The sequence below is a fragment of the Oncorhynchus nerka genome, linkage group LG4 (genome assembly GCF_034236695.1).
Source record: "Oncorhynchus nerka isolate Pitt River linkage group LG4, Oner_Uvic_2.0, whole genome shotgun sequence".
Taxonomy (NCBI): Eukaryota; Metazoa; Chordata; class Actinopteri; order Salmoniformes; family Salmonidae; genus Oncorhynchus; species Oncorhynchus nerka.
The window spans coordinates 58,047,442-58,060,383 of NC_088399.1; the positions used below are offsets into that span (position 1 = coordinate 58,047,442).

At 47.0% G+C, this 12,942-nt stretch overlaps 1 protein-coding gene across 1 annotated transcript in view; it reads right to left on the reverse strand.

Moving 5' to 3' along the window:
- The window catches only part of LOC115128259 (nuclear factor of activated T-cells, cytoplasmic 1-like), a 63,675-nt gene that overhangs the window by 32,612 nt on the left and 18,121 nt on the right, over positions 1-12,942 (reverse strand). Inside the window, 1 exon segment of the mRNA XM_029657947.2 lies at positions 6,905-6,960. Within this exon segment, the coding sequence (XP_029513807.2) occupies positions 6,905-6,960 (56 nt within the window).

The window sequence follows — 12,942 nt, forward strand, 5'->3', positions numbered from 1 at the left end:
TGAGGGGGAGACGCCCAGCTGGACACTGAGGGGGAGCGGGCTCTGCACGTGACGCCCGCTCAATGTCTGCGTCCAGCTCCCACAATACCAGCGCCAACAAACAAGAGGCGGGGAGTATGGGAGTGGGATCCATGGGCCGCTCCTCTGTGTCATACAGCCGGGACAATGCATCTGCCTTAATGTTCTGGGAGCCTGGTCTATAAGAAAGGGTAAACACAAAACTAGTGAAAAACATGGCCCACCTTGCCTGGCGAGAGTTCAGTCTCCTCGCTGCCCGGATGAACTCCAGATTGCGGTGGTCAGTCCAGATGAGAAAAGGGTGTCTAGCCCCCTCAAGCCAATTTCTCCATGCCTTCAGGGCCTTGACGACAGCCAACAACTCCCAGGCCCCCCCACTTCATAGTTTCGCTCCACCGGGCTGAGCTTCTTCGGGAAGAAGGCACAAGAGCGGAGCTTCAGTGGCATACCCGAGCGCTGAGAGAGCACAGCTCCTATCCCAGCCTCGGACGCGTCCACCTCCACTATGAATGCCAAAAGAGGGACCCTGTCCGACCTCAGGTGTCCACTGCAAGCGCACCGAGCCCCCCTTCAGCAATGAGGTAATGGGAGCGGCTACCTGACCAAAACCTTGGATAAACCTCCGGTAGTAGTTGGCAAACCCTAAGAATTGCTGCACCTCCTTTACCGTGGTGGGAGTCGGCAAATTACACACGGCTGCAATGCGGTCACTCTCCATCTCCACCCCTGACGTGGAAATGCGATACCCTAGGAAGGAGACTAACTGTTGGAAGAACATGTATTTCTCAGCCTTAACGTACAGGTCATACTCCAAACAGGCGACAAAGTACTTTGCGCACCAGGGACACATGCTCGGCGCGTGTAGCAGAGTATATCAAAATGTGATCCTGAGATCTAGTTTGGTGAAGAAGCGTGCCACGTGCATTGACTCTATCGCTATGGCTATGAGCAGTAGCGGGTAACTATACCGCACCGTGATCTGATTTAGACCCCGGTAGTCAATACACAAACGCAGACCTCCCTCCTTCTTCACAAAAAAAGAAACTCGAGGAGACGGGTGAAGTGGAGGACTGAATGTACCCCTGACGCAGGGATTCGGAGACATGTTTCCATAGCCTCCGTCTCCGCCTGTGAGAGGGGATACACGTGACTCCTGGGAAGTGCAGCGTCTACCAGGAGATCTATCGCACAAACGCCCCGTCGATGAGGTGGTAATTGAGTCGCCTTCTTCTTAGAGAAGGCGAGAACCAAATCGGCATATTCAGGGGGAATGCGCACGGGGAGACCTGGTCTGGACTCCACCGTAGTAGCACCAACGGAAACCCCTAAACACCTACCTGAGCACTCTCGTGACCACCCCGTGAGAGTCCTCTGTGGCCAAGAAACAGTGGGGTTATGACAAGCTAACCAGGGTAGGCCTAGCACCACGGGAAACGCAGGAGAGTCAATAAGGAAAAGACCCATTTTCTCTGTGTGACCCCCCCTGATTCACCATGCCCAAAGGAGCGGTGACCTCCCTAATTTACCCTGACCCTAATGGTTGACTATAAGGCGTGAATGGGGAAGGGCACATCCACGGGAACAATGGGGGTCCCTAAAACTATGAGCTAACGCTCTATCAATGAAATTCCCAGCCGCGCCTGAATCTAAGAGCGCCTTATGCATGGAATGCGGGGAAAACTCTGGAAAAGTGACAGACACAAACATATGTGCAACAGAGGACTCTGGGTGAGAATGGTGCCAGCTCACCTGGGGTGAGGCCAGAGCGCCCTGCCTGCTGCCTCGATTCCCAGAGGAACCAACCCGACACTGACAAACAGTGTGACCTCTGCAGCCACATGAGCGGAAACCCCCTCCGGTCTCCATGCGCACCGCCCCTCCCAGCTCCATGGGTATCGGAGAGGGGGTGCAGGAGGATGGAACCATCAGACCCCGATCTGGATGTCCGCGAGTAGCCAGCAGATTGTCCAGCCGGATGGACAGGTCCACCAGCTGGTCGAAAGTGAGGTTGGTGTCTCTGCTGACCAGCTCCCGACGGACGTCCTCGTGCGGACTGCAGCAGTAGTGGTCGATCAGGGCACTGTTGTTCCATCCCACGCCGGCAGCCAGGGTTCTAAACTCCAGGGCAAACTCCTGGGCGCTCCTCGTCTCCTGCCTCAGATGGTAGAGGCGCTCACCCGCCTCTCTGCCCTCGGGCGGGTTGTCGAAGACTGCCCGAAAACGGCAGGTGAACTCCTCAAAATGGTTCAACGCCACATCTCCCACTCCAGGGCTTTCCTGGTGAGGCACAAGACGAGTGCGGACACCCTCTCACGGTCCAATGGAGCTGGGTAGACCGTGGCCAGATAGAGGTTTAATTGAAGGAGTTGGCAGCACTCCCGTCGTACTCCTGTGGCAAGGAGAGACGGATCCCACTGGGTTCAGGGGGGAAAGGGGCACTCAGGGGAGACCCCGGTTGTGCTGGTGGAGACACTGGAAGAACTCCCTGTCTCTCCCAGCGGTCCATTCTCTGGACAACACGGTCCATAGTGGCACCAAGATGGTAAAGTATTACTGCATGCTCCTGGACGCGCTCATTCACCTCTATGGCCGGGGTACTTTCTCCTGCTGACTCCATAGAAGGGTCTGAGATTCTGTAATGGGTGCGTGTATAGGTGGCATGGAAGTCAGGCGCAGGAGAACGAACTTGGTATAAACGGAGTCGTTTAATAAAAGTTAACAAAACTCCAAAACCAAAATATAAAAATAATCAAAGTGGGTACAAAACTCGTCGCGCACCAACACATAACTTGCACAAACATACAATCAAACAATCTCCGACAAGAACATGAGGGGAAACAGAGGGTTAAATACACAACATGTAATTGATGGGATTGGAATCAAGACAAAACCAATGGAAAATGAAAAATGGATCCGTGATGGCTAGAAGGTTGGTGACGTCGACTGCCGAACACCGCCTGAAGAAGGAGAGGGACCGACTTCGGCGGAAGTCATGGCATCTTGTACAAACTGTATAAAAAAGAAGAGGCGACTCCGGGATGCTGGCCTTCTAGGCAGAGCTGCAAGGAAAAAGCCATATCTCAGACTGGCCAATAAAAATAAAAGATTAAGATGGGCAAAAGAACACAGACACTGGAAAGAGGAACTCTGCCTAGAAGGCAAGCATCCCGGAGTCGCCTCTTCACTGTTGACATTGAGACTGGTGTTTTGCAGGTACTATTTAATGAAGCTACCAGTTGAGGACTTGTGAGATGTCTGTTTCTCAAACTAGACACTCTAATGTACTTGTCCTCCTGCTCAGTTGTGCACCGGGGCCTCCCACTCCTCTTTCTATTCTGGTTAGGGCCAGTTTGCGTTTTTCTGTGAAGGGAGTAGTACACAGCATTGTACGTTTCTTGGTAATTTCTCGCATGGAATAGCCTTCATTTCTCAGAACAAGAATAGACTGATGAGTTTCAGGAGAAATGTATTTGTTTCTGGCCATTTTGAGCCTGTAATCGAACCCACAAATGCTGATGCCCCATATACTCAACTAGTCTAAAGAAGGCCAGTTGTATTGCTTCTTTAATCAGATCAACAGTTTTCAGCTGTGCTAACATAATTGCAAAAGGATTTTCAAATTATTAATTAGCCTTTTAATATGATACACTTGGATTAGCTAACACAACGTGCCATTGGAACACAGGAGTGATAGTTGCTGATAATGGGCCTCTGTACACCTATGTAGATATTTCCAGCTACAATAGTCATTTACAACATTAACAATGTCTACACTGTATTTCTGATCAATTTTATGTTATTTTAGTGGACAGAAAACATGCTTTTCTTTCAAAAAAGGACATTTCTAAGTGACCCCAAACTTTTGAATGGTAGTGTATATTGATTGACTAATTAAAACGTTAATTTATCTTATGCTACACAAAGATGAATAAGATTATTTTTTCTAAACAAATCCATTCTCTTACTGAAATGGTTATTCCAGTTTAGATGGTTTTGGTGACGTGTCAAACTCATTCCACGGAGGGCCGAGTGTCTGCTGGTTTTTGCTCCACCCTTCTACTTGATTGACGAATTAAGATCACTAATTAGTAAGGAACTCACCTGGTTGTCCAGCTCTTAATTGAAAGGAAAAACCAAAAACCCGCAGACATTGGGCCCTCCGTGGAATGAGATTGACACCCCTGATTTAGGTAGTCTCATTCATTAGTCTTTTTTTTATATCCCTGGCAGTCTTTCTGAATGCAGATTGTAGGACCAGCTTGACCAGCATCTGACCAGCATTGACCAGCATAGACCAGCATGGACCCCCTTGAAATGTATGCTAGTCTAAGCTGTTTTTTTCAGCAGGGTGTACGAGCATGTGTCAGACAGAGAGAGTGTGAGTGTGAGTGTGTGTGTGTGTATGACCGTGCGTGTACTCACACGCTTGCATGTGTGTGTGTATGCATCTGTGTGTATGTATCAGTGGAGGCTCCTCAGAGGAGGAAGGGGAGGACCGCACTCTGTAGGGTAGCACCATGTTGTAACTGGAGCACAGCTAGCTTCCGGCCTCCTCTTGGTAAATTGACTTAATACAAAACGTAGGTGGCTCTTGGTTCTCACTCCCTTCCATAGACTTACACAGTAATTATGACAACTTCTGGAAGACATCCTCTAACCTATCAGAGCTCTTGCAGCATGACATGTTGTCTACCCAATCAAAGGATCAGAGAATGAATCTAGTACTGAAAGCATGAGTTATAGCTAGCTAGCACTGCAGTGCATAAAATGTGGTGAGTAGTTGACTCAAAGAGAGAGAAAGACAATAGTTGAACAGTTTTCAACAAATTCATTTCTTAAAAAATGAAGGAGAAGCAAGAGAAAGAGAGAGAGAAAGATGGTCATTTTTTCACTTTCAGTTCACATACTTAGCTAGCAAATGCAGCTGGCTAGTTTAGTTACTCAAACACCCGGCTCAAACAAAGGGATGCTATGTTAGCTAGCTGGCTATGACTATCCAACACAACACTGGAACTCTTCCAAGTCCAAGGTAAGCTTTTGATTTGATTAATGTATTGCCACCGTGGTCTGCCGGTGTAACTGCTTACCGACTCTACACTGCAACGTTACTGCGTGATCATAGCGGGTTAACTAACGTATTAGTTCGATTAGCTATTTTGACTAGGACGTTACTTTAGCTAATATGGGAACAACGATGTAGGCTGTGTGTAGCGGTTATGACATGGTTTATCTTGGAAAGGTTTTTTCGCAGGTAACATAGCTGATGTGTTGTTCATTGAAGTCCACAAACGAAGGGAAAGGTGAGAGGAGAGTGCATAGAGTTGAGAAGGAATACAGTGTGGCTGCTATGAAAGTGAACTTGTTTTATGTGTGATCGGGGGTGTATTCATTCCGCCAATTCTGTTTAAAAACGTTTCTTAAATGCAAGCAAAAACAACGGGGATGTTTGCAACTGTTGGACTAATGATTATGTATTTTGTGTATATACTGTATGAGTGTGTGAGAGAGTGAGAAGAGAGAGAGAGAGAGAGAGGGAGAGAGAGAGAGTAAAAGGAAGTAAAAAGCACATGACATCCCATTTGGAGTTTGCCAAAAGGCACCTAAAGATTCTCAGACCATAAGAAAGAAGATTCTCTGGTCTGATGAAACCAAGATTGAACTATTTGGCCTGAATGCCAAGCATCACGCCTGTAGGAAACCTGGCACCATCCCTACGGTGAAGCATGGTGGTGGCAGCATCATGCTATGGGGATGTTTTTCACTATCAGAGACAGTCAGCATCGAGAGAAAAATGAACGGAGCAAAGTACAGAGAGATCCTTGATGAAAACCTGCTCCAGAGCGCTCAGGACCTCAGACTGAGGCGAAGGTTCCCCTTCCAACAGGACAACGACCCTAAGCACACAGCCAAGAAAACGCAGAAGTGGCTTTGGGACAAGTCTTTGAATGTCCTTGAGTGTCCCAGCCATAGCCCGGACTTGAACACGATCGAACATCTCTGGAGAGACCTGAAAATAGCTATGCAGCAACGCTCCCCATCCATCCTGACAGAGCTTGTGAGGATCTGCAGAGAAGAATGGGAGAAACTCCCCAAATACAGATGTGCCAAGCTTGTAGCTTCATACCCAACATCCGCACTTCTGAGTTTCTCCCATTCTTCACAGACGTGATGCTTGGCATTCAGGCCAAATAGTTCAATCTTGGTTTCATCAGACCAGAGAATCTTCTTTCTTATGGTCTCTCCAGAGATGTTCAATCGGATTCAATCGGGCCACTCAATCGGGCCACTCAAGGACATTCAAAGACTTGACCCGAAGCCACTTCTGCGTTGTCTCGGCTGTGTTCATAGAGTCGTTGTCCTGTTGAAAGGTGAACCTTCACCCCAGTCTGAGGTCCTGAGCACTCTGTAGCAGGCTTTCATCAAAGATCTCTCTGTACTTGACTCTAACCTAAGTGTATTTAAACTTCTGACTTCAACTATATACACACTCTAATCGCCTAGTCTCAGTCCCAGTCTCCCAGAAAAGAGTGCTCTGGGTGACTCCCCCGGCCCCTGGCCTACCTGCGGCAGCATCCAATCCCCCCCCCCCGTACCAGACCAAGACAGCTAGCACACCCTGTCAAACATACACTCCAACAAGGAAACGCTGAACTCCTCAGAACCTTTTGAAATATTTTTGCTCAACACCGTTTCCCCAGGAGTATCCTTAATACAGAAATGAAAATAATCAGAAGTGTGTCTACTGTACTGTCTTTTCCAGACACAGGTCATATGCTGGGTGTTTTAGAGTGAGTAACAGAGACTCAGCAGAGTGTCTTCCAACTAACACAAACATTGCTGTGAAATACCTATAAAAAATGCAGAATGTCTTGTTTATTGAACTTACAGACTTGCAGGAGTCCTTGTCAACCTTGGCCTCTGTCTCCCATAGGTGATGGCCATCTATAGAAGGGAGAGTAGAACAGAGAGGGTAAGCATGTGGAAAAATTATATGTGACAAATTTGCCAGTATTCAGATTTGCAAAAATGAGTAACTACCGAAACTAGCTAGACTAACTCATGTAAATGTTGACATCATAAGCCATGATGTTGTGAATGATTTTATTATTAGCTCTGTCTGAGATCAGTGGTCTATTAAAAATCTTCAACAGAACCAAGGTTATCACCAACATAAGTTGAGTCTGCCGATGAACTCATATCCTCAGTCTCAGTCTTGGCTAAACCACTTGGGCCAAGGGGGCCGTTCTGATGCACCTCTGAGACCCGAGTCATAGGCCATACCAAAGGGATCTCTGACGTCTTTGGTCGATGAGAGAAACGCTGAATTCATTCCTTTGTGGAATCCCATACTGCATGACCAATTGTGACTTGTGGGCTTGTTAATGAGGTTATAAAATGGGGATTCCGATAACCAATGGGCTGTGAATGACTGGAAAGTGAAGCCTTGGCATTAAGTTTCTCTCCCCAACCCACCGTTTTAAATAGCTCATATTCAAATATCGGTGCTTTTGTCATGCTCATTAAAGTATTATTAAATGTTTTACTTGTTTTATATTCTGTTAATGAAACTTCTTTTAACACTCAACTTGTCGAAAACAAATAGGCTTTCCCATCAGGCAATAAAATAGTGCATCACAGCTGTTGGAAACATGGGTCCTAAAAAAGCTCCTATTTTGCTATTCTTCTATGAGACGTCAACATAAAGTCATTTTCACACAGTTTATAAGAAACAGTGTAACCACTGCACTATTTTCTCTTACACCAATGACTCGTTAACAAAGCCTGAAATAGAAATGAAATCACATAAAAAATGTCCTTAAACTTTCTCAGAAGTGCCTTTGTAACAATTCTGGTCATGTAATATATTATAAAAATAAAGAAAACTGTATGGAATATGGGGAAAAATGCACCAAATTATTTTTCAATCTTCAACATAGAAATAGTGCCAAAAACAATTTACTGAAACTTGTTGCAAATGACGGAGCGGAGGGACCCATGATTCACCAAATTATATTTTGAAAGAGTAAGCAAAGTACTTTAAGCATATGTCTTCGTTTCAGTCTCCTCAATCTCCTCTAACCGAAGCTAATTGTATGGATTTTCTCCTATTAATAATGTAAAATTAACAGCCGTTACAGAAAGACTCATGTGAAGGACAAATTACAGAGGAGGAACTTCTTGATGCAATTTAAAGCCTTTAAGACTGGGAAAACTCCAGGGCTGGATGGCATACCAGTTGAGGTATACCAAACTTGTTTTGATATACTCAGAGGACCGTTATTAGCATGTTTTAACCACTCCTATGTAAATGGAAGATTATCAGACACTCAATAAGAAGGTCTGATTTCATTATTACTGAAACATAATAAACTAGACACTCTAATGTACTTGTCCTCCTGCTCAGTTGTGCACCGGGGCCTCCCACTCCTCTTTCTATTCTGGTTAGAGCCAGTTTGCGTTTTTATGTGAAGGGAGTAGTACACAGCATTGTACGTTTCTTGGTAATTTCTCGCATGGAATAGCCTTCATTTCTCAGAACAAGAATAGACTGACGAGTTTCATGAGAAAAATATTTGTAAGGCACTCTTAGATTCAAGAGAGGGAGATGCGGCGTTGGACCATTTTGAGGAGTTCACCTGCCGTTTTCGGGCAGTCTTCGACAACCCGCCCGAGGGCAGAGCGGCGGGTGAGCAGGCAGGAGACGAGGAGCGCCCAGGAGTTTGCCCTGGAGTTTAGAACCCTGGCTGCCGGCGCGGGATGGAACAACAGTGCCCTGATCGACCACTACTGCTGCAGTCCGCACGAGGACGTCCGTCGGGAGCTGGCCAGCAGAGACACCAACCTCACTTTCGACCAGCTGGTGGACCTGTCCATCCGGCTGGACAATCTGCTGGCTACTCGCGGACGTCCAGATCGGGGTCTGATGGTTCCATCCTCCTGCACCCCCTCTCCGATACCCATGGAGCTGGGAGGGGCGGTGCGCATGGAGACCGGAGGGGGTTTCCACTCATGTGGCTGCAGAGGTCACACTACTGGTCAGTGCCGGGTTGGTTCCTCTGGGAATCGAGGCAGCAGGCAGGGCGCTCTGGCCTCACCCCAGGTGAGCTGGCACCATTCTCACCCAGAGTCCTCTGTGGCACATATGTTTGTGTCTGTCACTTTTCCAGAGTTTTCCCCGCATTCCATGCATTATTAGTTCCATTGTTTTAGTTTAGACTGGAACTAAGAACAGCGGGAACGTTTCCCTAGCCATTATTAGTGCAATGTCCCTTAAAGTGTTGCTCTGTGCTACACAGTGGGGCGGGGTGGGGGTCCGCCCCCCTCCCCCTTCCTCCTCCTCCCTTCCCCATGGGCTAGGTCCATCTTCTGTGCATGGCTCTGCGGCCCATCCCGTGCCCTCGTGCCTTGAATCTCACACGCTTTCAGTGGATACAACTGGAGAACTGCAAGGCAATCCCATTGTGCGCCACTCGGGAGCCATGACCAATATGACCAATATACTGTATATATTTATATGTATATAATAAAACAATTGTGTTTATAATGTGTATATTTATGTTGTATCATACAGTACATATTTGAAAAAGAGACATACTGTAGGTCGCAATATGTGTTTCCTGTTCAAATAAAGGTTACAGAAAATGTCAGAGGGGAAAAACAGTGTTCATTGTTTGCAGTAACACTTTGTTGTTGTAATGTTGTAAACGCACGTGGCAGTTTTCCCATTAAGGATTACAACTCCACAGATAGAAACACTCTTGATTATGTCTATATTATGACAGATGTTATTTTGAAGGCTGCCTGGTCTTATAAAGTGAGACAGAGGTAAACACAGACACAGGCATTGGAGCAGACAGCCCATTGCAGATAGGGCATCCTTGGTTTGGGTCTGCTTAGGCTGTGATGTGGCAGAGACTGAAGCTGGCACTGTCTGATAGCTCCCAATGCCTCCCATTATGTCTGGAGACTAGAGGCAGGAGGGGCCCTCTCCACGTCCACCTTCACTCTCTCCCTCTCTCTCCCTCTCTGGGAACCACTCCAAAAGGGAAACCTTAGATGGCTACGCAAAAAGTAAACATGTTTTTCAGATCTCCCCTCTCATTTCCTATCTACCTTTTTTTTTCAATTTTGTGATATACAATTAGTAATTCGTCTTGTACCATTGCTTACGGACTCGGGAATGGTGAACGTCAAAAGGGTCATGCGTCCTCCAAAACACAACCCTGCCAAGCCACATGGCTTCTGAAACACTGCGTGCTTAGCCCGGAAGCCAGCCGCACCAATGTGTCGGAGGAAACACCATCCAACTGGTGACTGATGTCAGCTTACTGACTCAACCTTGACTGGAGGTCAGCTTGCAGGCTCCCGGCCCGCCACAGGCTAGAGCGCGGTGGGACAAGGAAATCTCAGTCGGCCAAACCCTCCCCTAACCCGGACGACACTGAGCCAATTGTGCACCACCTCATGGATCTCCCGGACCGCTGCACCACTCTGGAGGCCCTCGTCTTCCCTTTTCTTATCTCTCTCTCTTTCGCTATTGTATAATACTTTTTTAAATGCAGAAGCAAAACATTTAATTGAGCAATTTGTTGTTGCCCCTCTGCCTGAAAAAGTGTCTATAGGCATCACATGCGTGGGATACCTTTAACCTTTACTTTGATGGCATTGTGCAGAGTGTACTGGGGAACTGATAGACACCGAATGTTCCATTGGGCCTGAGCAACATCTGCACAATGCCTCTCACCATCAAAAACCCTTGGTAACAGTACCAACCAGACCACTCCCTCACTTCAACAAACCCTGGTCTACAGGAGTAATGACCTCTCATATGGCAGACATAACACAAGTTAGCCAATAGACACAACACTGGTGGTGTACTACACTGTTATGGCAGCCAGCGTGGATTTGAATGAAGTAGTATACAATACAGCTACTTGTCATGCAGAGTTTATAAAGGGAATCAAACAGCTCCTTGTGCTCTTTAATTGGAGTGGGGTGGAGTAAACTCTAGTGCCCGAAGCCAAACAGCAGGGTGGCGTATACCCAAAGCTCTCATAACTTACAGTAAATATAAACACATGCGCTACCCAGGCCCATGTGGCATGGTGAAAGAGAACCCTTGTCCTGGTTCTGATGACTGTAACTTCTTCCTTCCAGTGCTACCCCCAGAACACGTGGATTGTGGGTATTGCATGCAAGCATGCTGTCGCAGGGAAGGGCGTTAATTGAGGCAAGCCAGCTCTTCAAACTGCTTCAATCAATTGCAGCTGGAGGGGATACTGTATTTGCTATAGTGAAGTTCACTACTCAATACAACACACTGTCTGTCTTCTACATTACAATATATCACTTTACACTCTATGCCACCATTAATTCCTAAAAAATATGTCTCTTGTTTTCCTCAAATATGAACTGTACGCTGTAATTTATAAAAACATAAACTCCCTGTTTATGTGCATATAATTGATTTGTTTATGAAAACAGCAATTGTTCTCTGAAATGTCGAGGCTGGACAAACCGCTGAACAGTTTCAAAGTGGGAGTCATTGTTCTGAGAATGCAATTAATTAAATCCAGAAGCACTGACCAGATAAGTAACACAGAGCACCCCTCCCACTGAGTGTAGGCTAATCATTACTCCGAGGAAGACGGATGGTTATGCCACGGTAACTCCCGCTCCCCCTCTCCGGTGCTCGATGTCGCCAGTTGTCTCATCATTACGCACATCTGCCACCATCATTACGTGCACCTGCACCTCATGACATTCACCTGGACTCCATCATCTTCCTGATTACCTAGCCTATATCTGTCATTCTCCTTGGTTCTTTCCTCAGGTGTTATTGACTCTGTTTCTGTTTCATGTCTGTACGTTTTTCGTGTTTCTTGTTTTGCACTATGTTCTATTTATTATTAAATTTTCACTCCCTGTACTTGCTTCCCGACTCCCGATTATTAGCGTTCACGTTACAGAATAACGCCTCACCAAGGGGAAGGAACCGGGATTTATTTTTTTACTGGTGATGCTGGTCCAAGTGCCGCTGAAGAAGCAACCAGGGATGCCTCAGCTGGCGCGACAGGTTCTCAAGCCTCAGCCTGCTCGTCAGGCTCCCACATGCCTCAGCCGGCTCTACAGGTTCCCGTGTCTCAGCAGAAGCGACCGGCCCGCTTCTGGTCCTCGGGACCATCCCTCTGGTCGGCGTCGTCCGGCGGCTAGAGCCACGTGTGAGGGAGGGGGTACTGTCACGTTTACTCCCACTCCCCCTCTCCAGAGCTCGACGTCACCAGTTGTCTCATCATTACGCACACCTGCCACCATCATTACGGACACCTGTACCTCATGACACTCACCTGGACTCCATCCCCTTCCTGATTACCTCCCCTATATCTATCACTCCTCTTAGTTATTTCCTCAGGTGTTATTGACTCTGTTTCATGTCTGTGTGTTGCTTGTTTTGTATTATGTTCTATTTATTATTCAATTTGCACCCTCCTTGCTTTCCGACTCCTGATTATTAGCGTACACGTTACAGGTTAGCTATACTTTTCTCAGGTAATTCCAGACACCATCTGGCAAGGTTCTTGCAGTTTGATAATCCTCACAGAATTCAATTTGGAGGTCCTTGATCATACTGTAGACATAGACGGCACCTCTGGCCAAGAACAACCATGCCTGTATGGGTCTGTTGCTGTTCCAGGGCAGGTCTGTACAGTACCTGGTTAGACTGACTGTCCTCATTGACTCTGACTGACAGGGAGACGGTGAACTTTGGGTCATGTGTCACAAAGTAGTCAGTCGATTCAGGCAGGGGAAACTGGTGAAACTGAAGTCCAGTGGGTCTCTGTCTGACACAGTGAGTATTTCTCCATGGTTGCTCCAGCCTGCCTGCAGTAGACCAGGCAGCCATCCAGTCAGCCAGGCCCAGAT